We start from the raw sequence: 23,059 nt of genomic DNA on the forward strand, positions 1-23,059 counted from the left end.
TTCATAGATTTCCTTCGGGGGGAAAAAACCTTTACTTTTTGTGTCTCTGTGACACTTCTTAAAATTAGCTGGTTTCTCTAATTAGCTTATTTCAGATGTATTAGCTTCTTAATCTAAGGACTAAGCTAGGGACAATTTACCTAATGTGACAAGAGCTTCTAGTTGCATAAAAACTTTTTTTAAAGACTTTTTTTTGGATGTGGACTGTTTTTAAAGTCTTTATTGAATCTGTTACAATATTGCTTCTGTTTCATATTTTGGTTTTTTGGCCGCAAGGTGTGTGGGATCTTAGCTCCTCAACCAGGGAAGCTAAGCTAAGCAAACCCGTACCCCCTGCATTGGAAGGTGAAGTCTTGACCACTGGACCGACCACCAGGGAAGTCCTGCATAAAAACTTTTTGAAGAAGAATTTTAGGTCAGCAAAATTTCTGAAAGGTGCCCCTTCATTATGACTTCCTTACTTTAAAGCCGCATTCAATTAAAGATAGATTTTCCAAAAGAACATTAAACAAAAATCCTTCCTGTCACACTACAGAGGCAGCACAGTGGTTAAAAGCATGGACTCTGGAGGCTGCCTGCCTCAGTTTAAATCTGGTTTCAAGTCACGTACTAGTTATCTCAGCAAGTTGTGTAACCTCAGAGCCTCTGTTTATCTGTAAAATGGGGAGAAGAAGAAGACTCACTTCATTGGGGTGAATACTGGCTCTGTATCCTAGCTCTGCCATTTACTAATAGTAAGACCTTGGGAAAATTAACTATCACTGAAGCACAGTTTCCTCATCTGTAAAATGGGGATGATAATGACCACCTCACAGGCTTAAGAATGAAGAAGTGAAATAACAAATATAATGTAAAAAGTACTAAGCTCAACACACATTAAGCCCTCAGTAAATGGAAGTCAGCCTCTCCTTGTCTGGAGAATTCTGCATGTATGATCACTTGGTGGCAACAGACCGAAAGCCTGGAAAATCTACGGTTGTTATAAAGTCACACACCCAGGAAAGGCCCCGAATGAGATCTTTGCACCGCTCTACTGTGATTATACTTCAGAACATGTAAGATTAACTGGAAATACATTTAAGAGATGTACACCTAGCAAAACCTGTTACTTCAAGTGGGAAGTGTTTCTTCAATAAATAAAATTGCTCTAAAGTTGTGACAAGAACTCTTCAATGTTCTCAATTATGAAGAAGCATAAGAAGCAGCAAGCGTACTACGAAATACCAATGATAATTAATGATATACAAGAACCAACACTAAGAACTCTGGCTAGCAAATCAAGAAGTTTTTCAAGGATACTTTTAATTCTCATATATTAGCTTACTTTATCAAAATACTAACTGGTTTGAAAAGATAATTTCTGCTTACCAGTTTGTTACAGATGAGAAGCAAGATTGTTGGCTTCTGCTCTACGCTTCTACAGCACACACTTGCACTTGAACTGTGACCTGTGGCACAATTACTGGGATAATATTCAATTTTAATCTAAGGGGCCATTTGTTTTAGATTTTTTTTGTTTAGTGTAAACTTCACAATATCCCATCTCTAGGTGTGAACAGATGTATTTATATTTTGCTTAAGTTAGAAATAAGTGTGAAACTTTAAATATGTTCCTTGAGTAAGTGTAAATAATCACTAATTTCTCACTTATAATATTTAACATTTTCCAAATATTGAACTAAACTAAACATCAATTTTAATCTAAAGGGCCATTTCTTATATAATATTTAATATAAATTTAAAAATATCCCATTTCTAGGTACAAAAGACATTTATTTATATTTTGCTTAAGGAAGGTATAACCATGGAATTGAAAATGTGATCACTTTTCAAGTAAGTATAGTCACTAATTACCTACTAAAAATAAATAACATTTTCCAAATATTGAACATAAACATCTTGGGACTTTTTCTCTTGATGAGAGAGAGGCTTAAGAAGTGACAACATGGGGAGACTTTCTTTTTAGCACTCATCACCATCTGACATATCACATATTTGTTTGTTAATTGGCCTTTTCCCACCACAAAAATGTGGGCTACATAACAGCAGGGATTGTGCCTGTCTTGTTCACTGCTTTAACTTCAATCTTGTGTTATAGGCATTCCAAGCATATATTCTAAATGAATAAATAAATGACTGTGATGATGAAAGCTCTTCAGCATTTGGGTATCTCTAAGATGACAGTTATTCTGATTGTTTTAAAGAAGAGGCAGGAGTCAGCTTACATGGAATATTTGGAAAAGTAAAACAAAGATGTCTTTTTTTCTTTGTTTTTGGCTCCACTGGGTCTTCGTTGCTGTGCACGGGCTTTCTTTAGTTGCAGCGAGTGGGAGCTACTCTTCGTTGCGGTGTGCGGGCTTCTCTTGTTGCAGAGCATGGGCTCTAGGTGCGTGGGCTTCAGTAGTCGCGGCACACGGGCCCTAGAGCGTGCAGGTTTCAGTAGTTGCAGTGTGTGGGCTCAGTAGTTGTGGTGCGCAGGCTCAGTAGTTGTGGCTCGCAGGCTCTAGAGCAGAGGCTCAGTAGTTGTGGCACATGGGCTTAGTTGCTCTGTGGCATGTGGGATCTTCCTGGACCAGGGATCAAACCCGTGTCCCCTGCATTGGCAGGCGGATTCTTAACCACTGCGCCACCAGGGAAGTCCCCCAAAGATGTCTTTTAAAGTTGCACTGAGTTAGCAATGAATATAAGAGAAATCTCAGACTGTTTTCAGAAGCCCATTTATAAATGGATGTGTACCAGTAAGTGGGGACAATTGAAAACGTATTTGGGGGAAACATGCTGTTTCTGGCTGTAAGCTGGACAGGATTTCTATGAGGAAATTAGAACCTTATGACACTGAAGATGGCTCCCTGTTCCTCATTACTAATTAACCATGACAAGAGATTTCTTTAGATACTGGAAACAGGCATTCTGCACTCTATACTTCTCCTTAAAATCCTCAAAAATGAGGAGAATAAGAAAGAGAAATGCAAACTCCATTGATTAGGAATATCTATCTCTAATCTTAGATTATAATATATAAAGATGGAAAGTGGATGTAGGATTAAATAACCTAACAGACAGAAGAAGGTGAAACAAATGCCTGCTGGGGTTAACAACAGGAATGAGCCAAATCATCTGTCAAACCTCAGAAAAGCATAGGAGTTAGAAGCACCAGGTACTATGGAAGACGGGGGTGAGGAAGGAAGTTGCAAACACAGAAATTATTTGAAGTTTATATAAAGAGCAGTTAGATTCCCAGATATCCATCCCTATCCTGCCCAGCCAGGTGACTACCTTCCCCAAAACCCACAGGAAAGAGAAATTAAAATCACTAGAGAAACTAAACCAGAGAATCTAGGCTTAGGAACACCAGACACAGAGTAGGTGAGGCTCAGGTGCAGGACTGAAAACAAGGGGCTTAGGTAAAAGGCTGCAACCTAAACGATGAAGCTCTGCCACCTTCTCCTACCAGCTCCAGAATGTTGGCGACCAGGTTATACACCCTCCAGGAAACTGGTGGATTCTTTGCTAGAAAAGATGAACAGTGCAAGGAAAAAACTTAGGGACACTGACTTTTGGGTTTTCCCATAAAGGCTGGTGGGTCATCTTAATGCTCTATAGTTAAGCTCTCCATATATACAAGTTTCCATCAGTTTTTCGGTGCCTAACTATTAAGGAAGAGGTAAGAGAACATACTGCATCTATAAAACAAAAACAGTATGCTATAAAAAAGAGGGGAACAGGGACTTCCCTGGTGGTCCAGTGGTTAAGACTCTGTGCTTCCAATGCAGGGGGCTTGGGTTCAATCCCTGGTCAGGGAACTAAGATCCCACATGCCATGCAGTGTTGCCAAACACTAAAATTAAAAAAAAAAAAAAAATCTCAGCTTCCCTGGTGGCACAGTGGTTAAGAATCCGCCTGTCAATGCAGGGGACACGGGTTCGATCCCTGGTCTGGGAAGATCCCACATGCCATGGAGCAACTAAGCCCGTGCACCACAACTACTGAGCCTGTGCTCCAGAGCCCGTGAGCCACAACTACTGAGTCTGCACGCCACAACTACTGAAACCCACGTGCCTAGAGCCCATGCTCCACAATGAGAAGCCACCGCAATGAGGAGCCCGTGCACCACAACGAAGAGTAGCTCCCGTTCGCTGCAACTAGAGAAAGCCCGTGTGCAGCAATGAAGACCCAACGCAGCCAAGAAAAAAAAAAGTCTCAATTAAAAAAAAAAAGAAGGGAACAACTGGGGGAAAAAAAGACCTACTGGAAATTAAAACTATGATAGCCAAAAAATTTTTTTGTGAAAGGATTGAAAGGTAATGTTGAGGAAATCTCCTAAAAGTGGATAAAACAAATAGGAAAACAGAAATATAGGAAACAGAAAAGTTAAGAAGAGTAACAATATAGGAAATCTAATTTTTGACTAAAAGGAGTTGTAGAAGGAGAGAACAGAGGAAGTAGTGGTGAGAAAATTTTCAATAAATACTACAAAAGCATTTCCCTGAATCAAAAAATATCTCCAGGGCTCACTAGGTACCGACAGAATATGAAAAAAAGACCCAAGAACAGTGGTGATAAAAAGAAGATTCTAAAAGCTTCTGGAGAGAAAAAAGGTATACATAAAGAATTAGGAATAAGAATAGTACCATATTATTTAATAGTAATACTGGAAGTTCAAGATGGATGCCTTCAAAATTCTGAGGGAAAATAATTTTTAACCTAGAATTATATTATGTCAAACAAAGAGTAATGTATGAGAATGGAATAAAGATGCTTTTAGGAACATTAAGTCTCAAAAAACTTACCTCCTACGCATTCTTTCTTAGGAAGCTACCAGAGGACGTGCTCCGTCAAAATAACGCATACAATCAAGAAAGACCATGACATGGGATCAAACACAAAAGGGAAGTAACAGGAATTTCCAGGATAACAAGTAGGTGGTAAGACTTGAGAGCATCCTAGGTCCAGATTAGCTCGATGGAGAGCTCTAGGATTTCCAGGAGGGGAAAAATGTAACTGATGTGGAAAACTGTATTGAGAGGCATTTTACAAAGCATTAAGGCTTATGGAATGACAGCTACAGTTTTGAAGAAAAATAAGCAAATTTTACAATGAGGCATTTCACAACCCAGGAAAAACAAAACTGCTCAAGAAGAAAATGTTATCCTTGGTTCCACAGTGAACCATATTTGTGTAGTATTAATACTGAAAATACTATAACATGGATTCAGACTAAACTCATGATATAACTGTACTGAGATGGTAGAGGGAGGAAGGAAAGTGAAAGAGCTAACATTTTCATCATCCATAATAAGAAGCAATAGATAATGTACAAAACTGATCAAAAAAGTTATAGCAGTATATGAAACATGGAGGTAAAGATCAGAGAAACATCTCCAAATGTTGAAAGTAACTGCCTTTGGGGAGAGGGTGGGCTCAGGAGGGGAAAAGAATTTCTGGTTTTTATTATAAGTCTTTGAACATTATTTGATTTCCTAAACTGTGTATATATGTTACTTTGATAAAAATAGAAAATTAAAATGCAAACATATAAAGAAGTTATGGATAGTGCAGTAGAGCAGGAAGAGTTTTGAGCTAGGAATGAAAATACAAAGCTATTGATTACTTCTACTGTGATCTTGGGTAAATCATACAACTTCTTTGAGTCTCCATTTCCTTATCTATTCATTGTGGGACTTTGGTTATTTCTAAGGGCCGTTCCAACAATAAGGTTCTGATTCCATAATAACGACGTATTTTTCTAGGAACAGCAAAGACAGAGAAACTTTTCTCCATGTTCTCATGGTCCACCTGTACATACTTCTGTTCACTTCGCCAGGGGTCTCCCTACCATTGCCCCCTTGATGTTAAAATGGAACTAGCATGCCCGCAACCTGAGAATCCTATTGTACCTGCGAGGCTAGTCTCCGCATGGCCTCCTCCTGCCGCCTCCGCATTTCTGGAGTTCCTGGGCAGCTTCCACTGGCGATGGATGAGTGGGCTGAAGGTGGCTGTGTGAGTGGCAGCTCTCTGTTGGCATCCACATCTGTATTAAAAAGATGAGATGTTTGCATCAGATAATCATAAAACTCTGAACTAAAGAAAGACTGGTTAAATCCCATTTGTTCTTTGATCCAACAATTCTACTCCTAGGGGTATGTACCCAAGAGAATTAAAAACATATGTCCACGTAAAAACTTGTACACAAATGTTCAAAGAAGCAAGATTCATAATAGCCCCAAAGCGGAAACAACTCAAATGTCCATCAACTGATGAATGGATAAAAGGTGGTACAGCCTCACAATGGAACATTACTCAACAATAAAAAGAAATGAAATACCAATATATGTTACAACATGGATAACCCTTGAAATGTTACACTCACTCAAAGAAGCCAGTTACAAAAGACCATATAGTATATGATTCTATTTATTTGAAATGCCCAGAAGACGGAAATCCATAGGGACAAAAAGCAGATTAGTGGTTACCTAGGGGTAGAGATAGGGACTTAGCGGGGAAATGAAGACTGACTGCTAATGGGCATGGGATTTCTTTTAGGGGGGGGAATGAAAAAGTTCTAAGATTATGGTGATTGCTGCACAACTCAGTGAATACACTAAAAAGCAGTGAATTGAACCATTTAAATGGGTGAATTATATGGTACGTGAATTGTAGCTTAATAAAGCTGTTTCTTAAAAATTTCATTCGTTCATGTTATTTAGGTAACATCTTAACTACTACTAGAAATTATAGACTCTATTTATAAATACAGACCATATTTTAAAAATGGGTACAAAATAAGTAGACTGTTATTTGAGGGTCAATAGCTACTGAAAAGGAGAAGAAATAGGGGAAAATAGTTGTCATTTAACTCCCTACCAGTAGGACTTAATTGAGACTTCTTCCATCCAACTGGCAAAGTAAATTCCCTGGCCACTGCATAGAGTTCTGAATAAACTGTAGGAGGGTAGGTGTGGGAGACGGCAGTGAACAAGACTGAAGAAACGTGCGCAGTAAAGTTCAGTGACTGTCACTGTATCATGCCTGTTGTTCACTCCCTCTGTCCACCCCATTCCCCCTTATCTGGTTTTGTGGCGAATTACTGTCTGAGTACCTTCTGTCTTCTAGCTGTTCCCTTTTGGAGAGGCCCTCCTTTTTGTCTGGGTGTCTTTACTTTCTGCTTGGTATTCAGAGAACAGTAGAAATAAAAGTTAATAAGGAGGAGCAGTCAGTATGCACAGCAAACTGGCAACACAGACTTCTGGAAGGAGCAGAGTGGGGAGGGTAGGGGTTACTCACTGAACAGCTATTTGGGGGCATGGCAGCTGTTGGCAAATGTCAAATCCAAACAGCAACTACACTGAGACTTTCAGTGATAGGAAAATACGGTCTTGTATTAGACCGAACTTCCCTAACTACTGAACTGAGTATACTTGTAGTTAATGTAATAATGCCTGGATTACACAACAGGTCCATTTTCACAAAATGTTTCTGTTCTTTGTACGTATGTGTTGGGGGGTGGGTGGTGACGGTGGTGGTAGAGATTGACGGGGGAGTCAGGTTTGGGAAGGGGTGTAGGTGGACAGCAGGATGACAGGCTAGTGCCTGCCTTGAGAGCTTCTCTGTGCCTTCCCAGGGAAATGACAAGGAGGGGGCGGCTGGGGGCTGGGTGTCTGTGGGGGAAGGACAGAGCCAGGCAACGCAGTGCTGCAGGCTAGACTGCTCACGTCTTCCACAGCAGCGCTGCTCAGCGTGGAGGAGTCAGGGACAGAAGAAAGAATGACACAGGATGCAGAAACGGAAGTGGGGAGCTCCAATAACCTTCCACCTATTTTCATTACTACTACAACTGCATCACTGACTTAGGGTTGGGAAGGCCAGTGGGATCCCAAATACACCTATCAAAGCTGAATGTAAATTAAACTGTAAAAAAATTAAGCCAACTCTCTCTCGATAGACATCATTCTTATTCACTAATGAAAAAAATTCTGCTACTGCCAGTAACATTTCCAGGGCCGGCTCATACAGTAACAGATCAATGCCGAAAAACAGCTTGTTCTTTATCAACCACTTATTCTTTTTTTTTTTTTTCTCAAAGAAATATCTTTAAATTGGTTAAGATATACTCAGTTCATATTTGTTTACAGAAATAACAGAAATATAAAATAGAAACATACAGATCATTGATTTTTTTTAAAAAGTAACATTTTTGAGTCCTAATACTTGAAAAGCTTTAACCAAAACCTCGTGAGCATAATACAAGAAAGACAAAACATTTGTCCTCAAAACTAGAAAATTTAATGAGAGCCAGTTCTAAAACAAACTGAAGATAGATTTTATTATTAATCATTTGCATAACAGAAAATGAAAATTTTACAGATGTGTGTAGCTATTGGGGTAATTTCAAGAGTTGATTTTGTTTTTCAGAGTTAATATTTAAATACCAGTAAATGACATCAACCACTTATTCTTGACCATTCTTAAGTGGTTCGGTTAAGATGGCAGAGGTGGAATGTAGTTTGGACATCAAAGCTGACAACAAAAATTATTACATCAAATTATGACAAGGCAATGCTGGTTCTGTGTAATTCTGATAAATACCTGGCCATATACTCGATCTCCTTTAACACCTTTTCAAGTTTTCTAAGTTAACTATCAGGCCAAATCTATCGTCTTGACCTGTGGACATTTATCACATGAATGGGGTATTTTTAGAGTTTCTCTGGAGGTAAAAGGCAATGGATGTTAGAGAATCACTTAATGAACTATCTTTAAAGGACCTCTGCTTTGGGGAGCACATGGGCTGTTTTCTATTAACTTCTGCTCTCCCAGGCTTAGAGGGGGCACTTCCAGGCACCTGTGCTTTCAGAGAAAGCAGCTCTTCTTGCCCTTGAGCCATGATTCTACCATCTGTTATCTGCAACAGTGACTGATATATATAGAGGAGTCAGAGAGACTATTACCTAGCTGGTTTTCTTTCTGACACACTCAAATAGTTAACCTCTTGGATTACTCAGATAAGAAGTAGTCTGGTGTGATACTTAAGCACTCTAACGAAAATACTGGAATAGGTATGGAAACTTACTTTCAACCATGCAGACATCTTAGAATCACAGAATTTTAGCATAGGAATGAATCTTAAAGATCACCTAATCCCACTGACTTATTTTACAGATGACAAAAACCGAGGTCTAAAGAATTAAAGTAAAATTCTCAAGGTTACAAAGTATAGTCAGTTTGAGCGCTGGGGCCAAACTGTGGGCTCTTGAGTCCCATGACATTATGCCAACCTACCTCAGAAAAACTTCATCCAGAAACTAAGCATGATACTGCTCTTAAGACATGAATTCTTCCATACCAATTCTTACCATACCCTGGCAAACGGGACTCTTGATCCAACCAGTTTTCCTTCTAGACACTAGTTCTTCTATGTGTCAGATATCCATAAGTTTACCAGAGGCAATCTGCCTACTTAATGACATGAAACAGGAATTAATTTCAACAGGAAGCCAGGATGTTTGGAGGGTGTTCAGTGAGTTCCTGTTGAGTTCCCACAGCACCGTGCTAGACTCTGTAACTAAAATACTGTGATCCCAAACAAACCATTTCTAGTGGTTGTTGTCTGGAAATCTGTGGTGAGCTAGATTATTGATTTGGACTAGCAGGGCAATAGTTTCTTTTGGTTCTCTTATAACTAGCAGAAGCCAGGTAGACTGGTTTGATACATATAATGTGTATAGGAAGAACCCCTATACATTTCTTTTTATCTCCTTTACTCAAGTGAGTTCCATCAATAAGGAGAGGGAGCACGGCAAAATGGATGACACTGGCCTCTGAAACCAGACTGCTTAGGCTCAAATTCTAGTTTCACTATTTACTGGCTATGAAACCTGGGAGGCTTACTTAACCTCTCTGAGCCTTAAACCACTTATCTGTGAAAGGAAGATAACAGGAACTACCTCACTGAAAGAGATAAGATAAGAGGGTTGGATGAATTAATATTTGTTAAGCTCTTAGAGAGTGCCTGGTACTAAGGACCATATAAGTATTTTAAAGACAAATAAACAGGATCCTGATGGCGATCATTAAGCTGCACCCTGCCTGTGATGAAAGAAGCATAAATATATATGAGATCTCAGCATCTTTTCACAAGGAAGCAGGAGAAACCCTTCAAGGACACAAAGAAGTTCAAGCCCAAGCAGTGCAACACTGACATCGATTGCAAGGAAATGAAGGCCGCAAACAGACTGTGCCAGCGTGAACAGGAAGCCTGCACACAGGCTGAGCAAAAGCTGACAGTGATGGATGCAAACAAGCTCTTATAGGCAATTGCTGTAGTCATTATCCAAAGGACAGACCAGCCAGACAGTCAGGAGGGAAGAGGCATACATTTATTCTGAGAGAAAGGTTTTTTCGGTCACACTCAGGTGACTGTTGGATATGTGGGTTAAATGTCAACAGAGTATTACATTCTTTCCCTCAACTCTGAGTTAATGGTCCTCACATGCCAGTCAGGTTCTGCAGATCAGAAAATGAAAGGATATAAGACTTAATATAAAGATGCCAGAAAAAATTTCAGAGCAATGAAGCATGGAGTTCTTTATTTAAAAAAAAATTTTTTTAGTGGTTTTTTTTTTAAAATATCTTTATTGGAGTATAATTGCTTTACAATGGTGTGTTAGTTTCTGCTTTATAACACAGTGAATCAGCTATACATTTACATATATCCCCATATCTCCTCCCTCTTGGGTCTCCCTCCCACCCTCCCTATCCCACCGCATGGAGTTCTTTAAAAAGGGATACATACGTTTGGGGGAGGCGTGTGGGCTGTCTGAGGCGATCTGTCTCATCCGTGTTCCATGGCAGCTGAGGGCCACCAGTCTGGAGATGATGGCGGTTTTGCCGAACCCAATGTTTCCCACGATCACTACTCCTTGGTTCACGCTGGCATTTGAACTTTGAAGTTGAGCATCTATTTCGTGGAAAACCCAATCCCGGCCAACAAACACTGACTCTGTAGTGATGCTGGGCACTTCAAAGAGCAGCGGCTTCAGGGAGATATCTGGAGGCCTATAAGGTGCAAAGCGAACTGGAAGGAACAATAAGAGAACACAGAACTTAGGCCAAACCATCAACACTGAGAGAAATAAACAAAAAAAACCAGTATGGTTTAGGAGACCACTGGGAGTTAGAGTATGATGGTATTCTGAGTTATTCAGAAAATAATAAAACTCTGAATTTTGGTTCTACACAGATAAGCAATGGCACGTGAGCTAGAGCTATTTGATCCTGTAGCTGGCAGAACACAAACATAGTTAAAATAGTAATAATTTACGTTATAGGCAGAAAGTCAGGGTGATATTCAAAATTATTAAGCAATGGAGATGGCCCAGGCACCAGCCATCAGGATGGATGCAAAAGTAACAAAATGCAGGGTCCTTAAGGCCTCCTTCTATGCCTGGGGATAACCTTCAAAATGTTGGATTGTGGGGAGACGTAGGGTTGGAGTTTCTGGGGGAGAGGCCGGGGTGTGGCAGAGAATCCGGACGGCTTACAGCATCAGTCCTGTAGAAAGCAATGTAAAGAGAACTTGTTTCTTTAAAAATACCAATAAAAACAGTAATTCCTTTAAGTTCACAATGGTAGTTTTAAAAAATCTAGTAAGTATATTAAGGGAAGCAAACCCCTAAAAGCTGTGATGGTTTAAAAGGTTTTCAATATGTTAAGCAGTCAAGGAAGCAGAAACGAAATTTTCATTTAACGTCTCTGCACCTGTAAAGCTTGTATTTATGTCAACTGGAAAAAAAAAAAAAAAAGATTTCTGGTTTACACACACATGTCTTGGGGACAAATCCCTATTGCTTTTCTCGAGATGTTTTTCTGTGCTTATGTAGTTGTGAGATGTGCTAAGGGCCAACCAAGCATGAGTTCTACTTGCTCTCTAAAAACGTATAACAGATATAACCTGGTTTCAACGATCAACCTTCTAATTACATTGATGGTAAAAACAAGTCCTGCCTGACCTCCCTTATATGAGTTAAATGCCTTCTTAACTCTTTCTTTTTTTTTTGGGCCATGCCGTGGGGCCTGTGGGATCTTAGTTCCCTGACCAGGTATCGAACCCAGGCCCCCAACAGCGAAAGCCCGGAATCCTAACCACTGGACCGCCAGGGAATTCCCTTCTTAACTGTTTCAAGAGTAGTTCTAGATGTATCATTTTTTTTTCATTTTATTATTTATTTTTTAGAAGTTCATTTTTTTCTGTATCATTAACCTTAGCACACTACCTTGACACATAGTAGATGCTAAATAATGCTTACTGAAAGAATTAATTAAAAACAAAGTATTACACTCTCATCCCATTTTATATTTTGAAGAATAAAGTCCAGGGGTGGGAAGGGAACGAGGACAGGAGAAAGGGAGATCATAAAGGGGGGAATTAGATCTATTAATACTGCTTATATTACTCTAGAACATACTTAAACCACTTATACATCATAAATTGGGATCTGGAGATGACAGCTTACTTGAGAAAACACACACAAGCACACTTCATGTAAACACTCATTTAAAACTGTCTGAAAGCCATTAGAATGATAGCTGACCATTTTCAAAAAGGTAACAATTCCAGAAGTAGCACAAAAATTAAAAATATAAAGCCAAACTCTAATAATAGAAGCAAATTGTTTCCTATGTAAGTTTTAAAATGTCCCAAATTTTCACTAAAAAAAAAAAAAAAAAAAAAAAAAAAAAGGCTGTGGAGATACACCTACATGGTTACTTATAATTTCCTGATTCACATCTTTTTATCAAAACGTACTCTTTTAAAATACATACATAATTACAGAATTAAGTGAAAAATTAGACTTTAACTTGTTAAAAATCTTAATTCTAGTGTCTTAGCTAAATAGATTCTATTTTATTTTTCTTAAACATTATTTTATTGAACTATAACTCACATGCCATAAAATTCACCCTTTTAAAGCATACAATTTGGTGATTTTTAGTATATTCAGAAAGTTGCAAACATCACTATTTAATTCCTGAACATTTTCATCACTGCCCCCCAAAAAACCACATACCCATTAGCTGTCACTCTCTAGTCCCCGTTTCTCCCAGCCCCTGGCAACCAGAGAATTTCTGTCTTTACAGATTTGCCTATTTGAGACAGTTCACATATATATTATCATATGATATGTGGCCTTTTGTGTCTGGCTTCTTTCACTTAGCATGTTTTTGAGGTTCATCCATGTTGTAGCATGTATCAGTACTTCATCCTTTTTATTGCTGAACAATATTCCATTATACTGATATATCACATTTTGTTTATCCCATGTATCAGCTGACAAAAATTTGGGTTGTTTCCACTTTCTGTCTATTATGAATCATGCTACTATGAACATTCATGTACAAGTTTCTTTTCTTCTTTTTCTTTTTTAAAATTAATTACTAATTTTTAAAAACATCTTTACTGGAGTATAAGTGCTTTACAATGGTGTGTTAGTTTCTGCTGTATAACAAAGTGAATCAGCTATACACATACATATATCCCCATATCCCCTCCCTCTTGCATCTCCCTCCCACCCTCCTTATCCCACCCCTCTAGGTGGTCACAAAGCACCGAGCTGATCTCCCTGTGCTATGCGGCTGCTTCCAACTAGCTATCTATTTTACATTTGGTAGTGTATATATGTCCATGCCACTCTCTCACTTCGTCCCAGCTTCCCCTTCCCCCTCCCCATGTCTTCAAGTCCATTCTCTACGTCTGCGTCTTTATTCCTGTCCTGCCCCTAGGTTCTTCAGAACCATTTTTTTTTTTTTTTTAGATTCCATATATATGTGTTAGCATATGGTATTTGTTTTTCTCTTTTTGACTTACTTCACTCTGTATGACAGACTCTAGGTCCTTCCACCTCACTACAAATAACTCAATTCCGTTTCTTTTTATGGCTGAGTAATATTCCATTGTATATATGTGCCACATCTTCTTTATCCATTCATCTGTCGATGGACACTTAGGTTGCTTCCATGTCCTGGCTATTGTAAATAGTGCTGCAATGAGCATCGTGGTACATGACTCTTTTTGAATTATGGTTTTCTCAGGGTATATGCCCAATAGTGGGATTGCTGGGTTGTATGGTAGTTCTATTTTTAGTTTTATAAGGAACCTCCATACTGCTCTCCATAGTAGCTGTTATCAATTTACATTCCCACCAACAGTGCAAGAGGGTTTCCTTTTCTCCACACCCTCTCCAGCATTTATTGTTTGTAGATTTTTTGATGATGGCTATTCTGACAACTGTGAGGTGATACCTCATTGTAGTTTTGATTTGCATTTCTCTAATAATTAGTGATGTTGAGCATTCTTTCATGTGTCTGTAGGCCATCTGTATACCTTCTTTGGAGAAATGTCTATTTAGGTCTTCTGCCCATTTTTGGATTGGGTTCTTTGTTTTTTGGATATTGAGCTGCATGAGCTGCTTGTATATTTTGGAGATTAATCCTTTGTCAGCTGCTTCATTTGCAAACACTTTCTCCCATTCTGAGGGTTGTCTTTTGGTCTTGTTTATGGTTTCCTTTGCTGTGCAAAAGCTTTTAAGTTTCATTAGGTCCCATTTGTTTATTTTTGTTTTTATTTCCATTTCTCTAGCAGGTGGGTCAAAAAGGATCTTGCTGTGATTTATGTCATAGAGTGTTCTGCCTATGTTTTCCACTAAGAGTTTGATAGTGTCTGACTTTACATTTAGGTCTTTAGTCCATTCTGAGTTTATTGTCGTATACAGTGTTAGGGAGTGTTCTAATTTCATTCTTTTACATGGAGGTGTCCAGTTTTCCCAGCATCACTTATTGAAGAGGCTGTCTTTTCTCCATTGTATATTCTTGCCTCCTTTATCAAAGATAAGGTGACCATATGTGTGTGGGTTTATCTCTGGGCTTTCTATCCTGTTCCATTGATCTGTATTTCTGTTTTTGTGCCAGTACCATACTGTCTTGCTGACTGTAGCTTTGTAGTATAGTCTGAAGTCAGGGAGCCTGATTCCTCCAGATCCATTTTTCTTTCTCAAGATTGCTTTGGCTATTTGGGGTCTTTTGTGTTTCCATACAAACTGTGAATTTTTTTGTTGTAGTTCTGTGAAAAATGTCATTGGTAGTTTGATTGGGATTGTACTGAATCTGTAGATTGCTTTGGGTAGTACAGTCATTTTCACAGCGTTGATTCTTCCAGTCCAAGAACGTGGTATATCTCTCCATCTGTTTGTATCGTCTTTAATTTCTTTCATCAGTGTCCTATAGTTTTCTGCATACAGGTCTTTTGTCTCCTTAGGTAGGATTATTCCTAGGTATTTTATTCTTGTTGTTGCAATAGTAAATGGGAGTGTTTCCTTAATATCTCTTTCAGATTTTTCATCATTAGTGTATAGGAATGCAAGAGATTTCTGTGCATTAATTTTGTATCCTGCTACTCTACCAAATTCATTGATTAGCTCTAGTAGTTTTCTGGTAGCATCTTTAGGATTCCCTATGTATAGTATCATGTTATCTGCAAACAGTGACAATTTTACTTCTTCTTTTCCGATTTGGATTCCTTTTCTTTTTCTTCTCTGATTGCTGTGGCTAAAACTTCCAAAACTATCGTGAATAGTAGTGGTGAGAGTGGGCAACCTTGTCTTGTTCCTGATCTTAGTGGAAATGGTTTCAGTTTTTCACCATTGAGGACGACGTTGGCTGTGGGTCTGTCATATATGACCTTTATTATGTTGAGGTAAGTTCCCTCTAGGCCTACTTTCTGGAGGGTTTTTATCATAAATGGGTGTTGAATTTTGTCGAACGCTTTTTCCGCATCTATTCAGATGATCATATGGTTTTCATCCTTCAATTTGTTAATATGGTGTATCACATTGATTGATTTGCGTATATTGAAGAATCCTTGCATTCCTGGGATAAACCCCATTTGATCATGGTGTATGATCCTTTTAATGTGCTGTTGGATTCTGTTTGCTAGTATTTTGTTGAGGATTTTTGCATCTATGTTCATCAGTGATACTGCAGTGTAGTTTTCTTTTTTTGTGACATCTTTGTCTGGTTTTGGTATCATGGTGATGGTGGCCTCGTAAAATGAGTTTGGGAGTGTTCCTCCCTCTGCTATATTTTGGAAGAGTTTGAGAAGGATAGGTGTTAGCTCTTCTCTAAATGTTTGATAGAATTCGCCCGTGAAGCCATCTGGTCCTGGGCTTTGGTTTGTTGGAAGATTTTTTTTTTTTTAATAAATTTATTTATTTATTTATATTTATTTTTGGCTGTGTTGGGTCTTCGTCTCCGTGCGAGGGCTTTCTCCATTTGCGGAGAGCGGGGGCCACTCCTCATCGTGGTGCGCGGGCCCCCCACCTTCGCGGCCTCTCTTGTTGCGGAGCACAGGCTCCAGACGCGCAGGCTCAGTAGTTGTGGCTCACGGACCCAGTCGCTCCGTGGCATGTGGGATCCTCCCAGACCAGGGCTCGAACCCGTGTCCCCTGCATTGGCAGGCAGACTCTCAACCACTGAGCCACCAGGGAAGCCCTGTTGGAAGATTTTTAATCACAGTTTCAATTTCACTGCTTGTGATTGGTCTGTTTATATTTTCTATTTCTTCCTGGTTCAGTCTCAGAAGGTTGTGCTTTTCTAAGAATTTGTCCATGTCTTCCAGGTTGTCCATTTTATTGGCATATAGTTTCTTGTAGTAATTTCTCATGATCCTTTGTATTTCTGCAGTTTCAGTTGTTACTTCTCCTTTTTCAGTTCTAATTCTATTGATCTGAGTCTTTTCCCTTTTTTTCTTGATGAGTCTGGCTAATGGTTTATCAATTTTGTTTATCTTCTCAAAGAACCAGCTTTTAGTTTATTGATCTTGGCTATCATTTCCTTCATTTCTTTTTCATTTATTTCTGATTCGATCTTTACGATTTCTTTCCTCCTGCTAACTTCGGGGTTTTTTGTGTTCTTCGTTCTCTAATTGCTTTAGGTGTAAGGTTAGGTTGTTTATTTGAGATATTTCTTGAGGTAGGATTGTATTGCTATAAACTTCCTTCCTAGAACTGCTTTTGCTGCATCCCACAGGTTTTGGATCGTCGTGTTTTTGTTGTCATTTTTTTCTAGGTATTTTTTGATTTCCTCTTTGATTTCTTCAGTGATCTCTTGGTTATTTAGTAGTGTATTGTTTAGCCTCCATGTGTTTGTATTTTTTACAGTTTTTTTCCTGTAATTGGTATCCAGCCTTATAGTGTTGTGGTCAGAAAAGATACTTGATACAATTTCAATTTTCTTAAATTTACCAAGGCTTGATTTGGGACCCAAGATATGATCTATCCTGGAGAATGGTCCATGAGCACTTGAGAGGAAAGTGTATTCTGTTTTTTGGGATGGAATGTCCTCTCAATATCAATTAAGTCCATCTTGTTGAATGTGTCATTTAAAGGTTGTGTTTCCTTATTTATTTTCATTTTGGATGATCTGTCCATTGGTGAAAGTGGGGTGTTAAAGTCCCCTACTATTACTGTGCTACTGTCAATTTCCCCTTTTATGGCTTTTAGCATTTGGCTTGTGTACTGAGGTGCTCCTATGTTGGGTGCATAAATATTTACAATTGTTATATCTTCTTCTTGGATTGATCCCTTGATCATAATGTAGTGTCCTTCTTTGTCTCTTGTAATAGTCTTTATTTTAAAGCCTATTTTGTCTGAGAATTGCCACTCAACCTTTCTTTTGATTTCCATTTGTATGGAATATCTTTTTCCATCCCCTCACTTTCAGTCTGTATGTGTCCCTAGGTCTGAATTGGGTCTCCTGTAGACAACATATATATATGGGTCTTGCTTTTGTATCCATTCAGCCAGTCTATGTCTTTTGGTTGGAGCATTTAATCCATTTACATTTAAAGTAATTATTGATATGTTTGTTCCTATTACCATTTTTTTAATTGTTTTTGGTTTGTTATTGTAGGTCTTTTCCTCCTTTTGTGTTTCCTGCCTAGAGAAGTTCCTTTAGCATTTGTTGTAAAGCTGGTTTGGTGGTGCAGAATTCTCTTAGCTTTTGCTTGTCTGTAAAGGTTTTAATTTCTCCATCAAATCTGAATGAGATCCTTGTTTGGTAGAGTAATCTTGGTTGTAGGTTTTTCCCTTTCATCACTTTAAATATGTCCTGCCACTCCCTTCTGGCTTGCAGAGTTTCTGCTGAAAAATCAGCTGTTAACCTTACGGGGATTCCCTTGTATGTTATTTGTTGCTTTTTCCTTGTTGCTTTTAATATTTTTTCTTTGTATTTAATTTTTGATAGTTTGATTAGTATGTGTCTTGGCATGTTTCTCCTTGGATTTATCCTGTATGGGACTCTCTGCACTTCTGGACTTGATTGTCTACTTCCTTTCCCATATTAGGGAAGTTTTCAACTATAATCTCTTCAAATGTTTTCTCATTCCCTCTGGGACCCTACAATTTGAATGTTGGTGCATTTAATGTTGCCCCAGAGGTCTCTGAGACTGTCCTCAATTCTTTTCATTCTTTTTTCTTTATTTTGCTCTGTAGTAATTTCCACTATCTTATCTTCCAGGTCACTTATCTGTTCTTTTGCCTCAGTTATTCTGCTATTGATTCCTTCTAGAGAATTTTTAATTTCATTTATTGTGTTGTTCATCATTGTTTGTTTGCTCTTTAGTTCTTCTAGGTCCTTGTTAAATGTTTCTTGTATTTTCTCCATTCTATTTCCAAGAATTTGGATCATATTTACTATCATTAATCTGAATTCTTTTTCAGGTAGACTGCCTATTTCCTTTGTTTGATCTGGTGGGTTTTTACCTTTCTCCTTCATCTGCTGCGTATTTCTCTGCCTTCTCATTTTGCTTAACTTAGTGTGTTTGGGGTCTCCTTTTCACAGGCTGCAGGTTCGTAGTTCCCATTGTTTTTGGGGTCTGCCCCCAGTGGGTAAGGTTGGTTCAGTGGGTTGTGTAGGCTTCCTGTTTGAGGGGACTAGTGCCTGTGTTCTGGTGGATGAGGCTGGATCTTGTCTTTCTGGTGGGCAGGACCACGTCTGGTGGTGTGTTTTGGGGTATCTGTGAACATATGATTTTAGGCAGCCTCTCTGCTAATAGGTGGGGTTGTGTTCCTGTCTTGCTAGTTGTTTGGTATAGGGTGTCCAGTACTGTAGCTTGCTGGTCGTTGTGTGGAGCTGGGTCTTAGCGTTGAGATCGAGATCTCTGGGAGAGCTCTCGCCGATTGATATTACGAGGGGCCAGGAGGCTTCTGGTGTACCAATGTCCTGAACTCGGCTTTCCAACCTCAGAGGCTCAGGCCCAACACCCGGCTGGAGTACCAAGACCCGCTCAGCCACACGGCTTTTGGGAAGTCTGAGGTCTTCTGCCAGAGTTCAGTAGGTGTTCTGTAAGAGTTGTTCCACATGTAGATGTATTTTTGATGTATCTGTGGGGAGGAAGGTGATCTCCATGTCTTACTCTTCCACCATCTTGAAGGTCCTCCCATGTACAAGATTTTATGTACATATGTTTTCAGTTCTCTTGGGTATATGTCTAGGAGTGGTATTGCTGGGTCATATGGAAACTCTATGTTTCAGCTTTTTGAGAAACCGCCAAACTGTTCTATTTTACTTTTGCTATTTTTTTTTACATGGAAGTAATACATACCCACTACAGAAAATTTAGGAATAGCAGATAAACAAAATAATAATTTTACTCCCACTGGCTAGAGAGAAACACAATTCACTTAAAAAAATTAATTTATTTAATTAAAATAAATTATTTTAATTAATTTATTTTATTTTATTTATTTTATTTTTGGCTGCGTTGGGTCTTCATTGCTGCATGCGGCCTTTCTCTGGTTGTGGCGAGCGGGGGCTACTCTTCGTTGTGGTGCACAGGCTTCTCATTGTGGTGGCTTCTCTTGTTAGGAGCATGAGCCCTATGTGTGCTTGTCTTGTCTTTCTGGTGGGCTTCAGTAATCGTGGCACATGGGCCCAGCAGTTGTGGCTCTAGAGCGCAGGCTCCGTAGTTGTGAAGCACAGGCTTAGTTGCTCTGCAGCATGTAGGATCTTCCCGGACCAGGGCTCGAACCCGTGTCTCCTGAATTGGCAGGAGGATTCTTAACTACTGCGCCACCATGGAAGCCCCGCACAATTCACTTTTTTTCCCCGAGTTTTGTCTGTATTATATATACTTATTTTTAAGACAAAAATCATACATACTATAGATACTGTTTCCTAATCTGCTTTTCTTGCTTTGCTTAGCAATTCTAGAGTTCTGAAAAACTCTAGAGTTCTGTCAGACTTGCTTCAGTGGAGGGACTGCTTCTTGGAGCTCCTTACTCCATTTTCCATAATGTCACTTGATAGTAGGGGGCTGCTAACCATGCAGGGGGGTTCCCGGGTATCTGAGTGCCCTTCGTGGGCAGACACTCAGACAAACATGCTGAGCTCTGGTTGAGCAGTCACAGGACTCACAGCGAGGAAGGAGAAAATAGATCAATTGGTTTGAGGTAAGTGTAATTAGGCCCAGAGAGATCTAAGGTCACACAGCTGGTTGCAGAACTAGAATCAAAACCTAATTTTGACTCCAAAATTCAGTTTTTTTTCAATTATTTTATGTTGCTGCTCTATAGGATGTCAGTATTAAGTCTGAAATCTGGTCATGAGTTATACCACTGATGACCAGAATTGAGTAGACTTAGCTGACTGGCTAAGCTAGCTTCTTTCTCCTTCACCTCTCCTGTGTTCCCCTTTAGGAACTGCATGCTTGACCTTTCCACAGAGGGAAGAGCTTCTGAGACACTCAGTTGCTTTCTAAACTAACAGACCTATCTCTTCAGGTCCAAGATTACTTAACATTTTGCATCAAAAGGGGGTTTCATGAATATGACTGGTGCCAATTTATAATATGGGATAAGTACAGATTCAACTTAAATGCTGAAGTTTTTGAGAAAAACTCTATTAAGATAACTTGTTCTCATGTTGATGTAATCTCTCATCATATTTTATTCTACTGAGAAAGCTTTGACATTTTAAAAAGTTATTTTAAAAGTTTTCTAAAAATGTAATCAATTTACAAAAGCCTCAAGGGAAGAACAGACAAAATTAGCCCAGCACCATATGGTAAAACAACTGTAGACGCCAAGAACAGCCTAGAAACAATTTCTGTACCTCAGAATCTAAGGCTTTTGTCAGATCAATATGATAAAAGAAAGCCATACTTCCTATGTACCAACAATAAATTTAGGGCATACGAACAAGAAGGCACTTTGGCCTGCACTGTGAAACACGGAGGTAATGAATACCCCCTGTGGAGTTCATATTCCTAAATAAATGTTTCTTTGTTTAGGATATCCACTGGCTTCCAAGAGATTTTCTAAGGCAGAAACCACCGAAATAATCCAGTGAGAAATGACCACTGCAACTATAGCTGAGCCAAGGGAAAAAGATGAGCTAATCCATACATTTAGTAACAGATGTGGTCTCCTTACCCCTGGCACCCAAGAAGTGGCAGTCCCAGGGTGGCAAGAGAGCAGGAACACCATCCCATCCTTCTCAAAATATTCCAAAGTATACTGACATCTGGAATTTACTTTGAAATTTGTAAAAAATGATGCGTGGTTAAAGAGATGGGCAGATAGATATGCGATAAAAATAATAAAATATTAATGATATAATCAAGGCAAGTAAACGAGGGTTTACTGTAAAATTGTCCTTTTTTGGGGTATATCCGAAAATTTTCCTAATAAAATGTTGAAGGAAAATACACAAAGAGGAAAAACATTCCAACAGGGTATACAAATAAGACAAGCTTTGGAAGGCAGTTTTTTAAAGAAATTTAATAACCACTCAAGACTCAGATCCGTGTGTGCATCTCTTCAATGCAAATTAGGCTTGTGACAGACAAATGAATGCTCTCTAGGAAACAGTCTCTGTGAGAACATCAATACAAATAATTATATATCTGGGCTTATAGAGAAAACTGACCTTTCTTTAACTATGGCAAAGAGCAAACATTTAAAAAACAGACAAAAGTGCATTAAGGCTAACAGACCAGCTCGTCCAAATGCAAATATAAACAGCTGCAGCAAGAGGAAAAGGGGAAGGGGAAGTGGGGGCAAAAGAGCTCTAACTGGATTTAGACTAAAGCATATTTACTCATGAATCATCTTAAAAGAAGTCAGTCACAGGACTGGCCGAAGAAAGGGTGTGTGTAATACAGACAAAGGTCTGGTGCAAACAGGAGCAGAGTTGTATTTCCTCACATTCTTCCATTATGGCTGTACAGTCTAGCCTGGAAGCACCTCTGTTCCTCAGAACAAAAGATAATTTCAGGCTTATTCTTAGGGTTCAGGCCATTCATGCTATTCCCTACACAGAGCGGAGGAAAAAAACATGTACTTCAGACAAAACCTGATATCACTTTAGTGCCAAACATAAGTCAAAAAACATGCTTATTTTTTTCTCAAGTATATTTATTAACCCAAGGCAGGGCTCATTTGTCTACTGAGTTTCTAGAAGACTCATTCTTCCATTTACAAGAGTCAAATCTCTTTAGGATCTGTTCCTTATTTATGGCACTCAGGAATAGGACTACAGTCGGCAGGTACTCCTACCCCAGGAAATGAGTTTTGGAAGAATGTAAAGCAATTTGAAGCAGGTCCCAAAAAACAATCTAAAGATAATAGCTTGAGAAATGTTCATTCCAGATAACTTCTGTTTAAAAAAAAAAAAGATTAAATAAAGCAGAGTCACTTTTTGGGTGAGCAGGGAAACAGAGCAGGGTGGGTAAAACTGTGGACTCAGAGCCAGGATGCTTCAGCTTGTATCCAGTCTCTGTTACTTACGAGCTGTGCGACCTTAGGATAGTTACTTATGTTCTTGGTATCTCAGTTCTCCTTATCTTTAAAACAGGGATAACCATGACACGTGAGGATTAAAATGAGTTAATACATGTAGTGTGCCTAGGACAGAGTCTGCTGGTTAACTCTGGTAGCTGCTACTACTATCCACACGATCAAGCCAAAAAAGAAGCCAGTGTAACCTAATCACCTCCCTCCCACACACA

The 23,059-nt window shown here is 39.0% G+C and overlaps 1 protein-coding gene across 8 annotated transcripts in view; it reads right to left on the bottom strand.

Moving 5' to 3' along the window:
• TANC2 (tetratricopeptide repeat, ankyrin repeat and coiled-coil containing 2) overlaps positions 1–23,059 on the bottom strand; it is a 364,796-nt gene that overhangs the window by 83,951 nt on the left and 257,786 nt on the right. For all 8 annotated transcript variants that reach the window (XM_068530956.1, XM_068530955.1, XM_068530954.1 and 5 more), the window contains 2 exons: positions 10,793–11,074; positions 5,898–6,031 (listed from right to left, as the gene is read on the bottom strand). In XM_068530956.1, the coding sequence (XP_068387057.1) occupies positions 5,898–6,031; positions 10,793–11,074 (416 nt within the window). The remainder of the gene's footprint in view (positions 1–5,897; positions 6,032–10,792; positions 11,075–23,059) is intronic.

Source organism: Eschrichtius robustus, chromosome 20, assembly GCF_028021215.1.
Source record: "Eschrichtius robustus isolate mEscRob2 chromosome 20, mEscRob2.pri, whole genome shotgun sequence".
Classification (NCBI taxonomy): Eukaryota; Metazoa; Chordata; class Mammalia; order Artiodactyla; family Eschrichtiidae; genus Eschrichtius; species Eschrichtius robustus.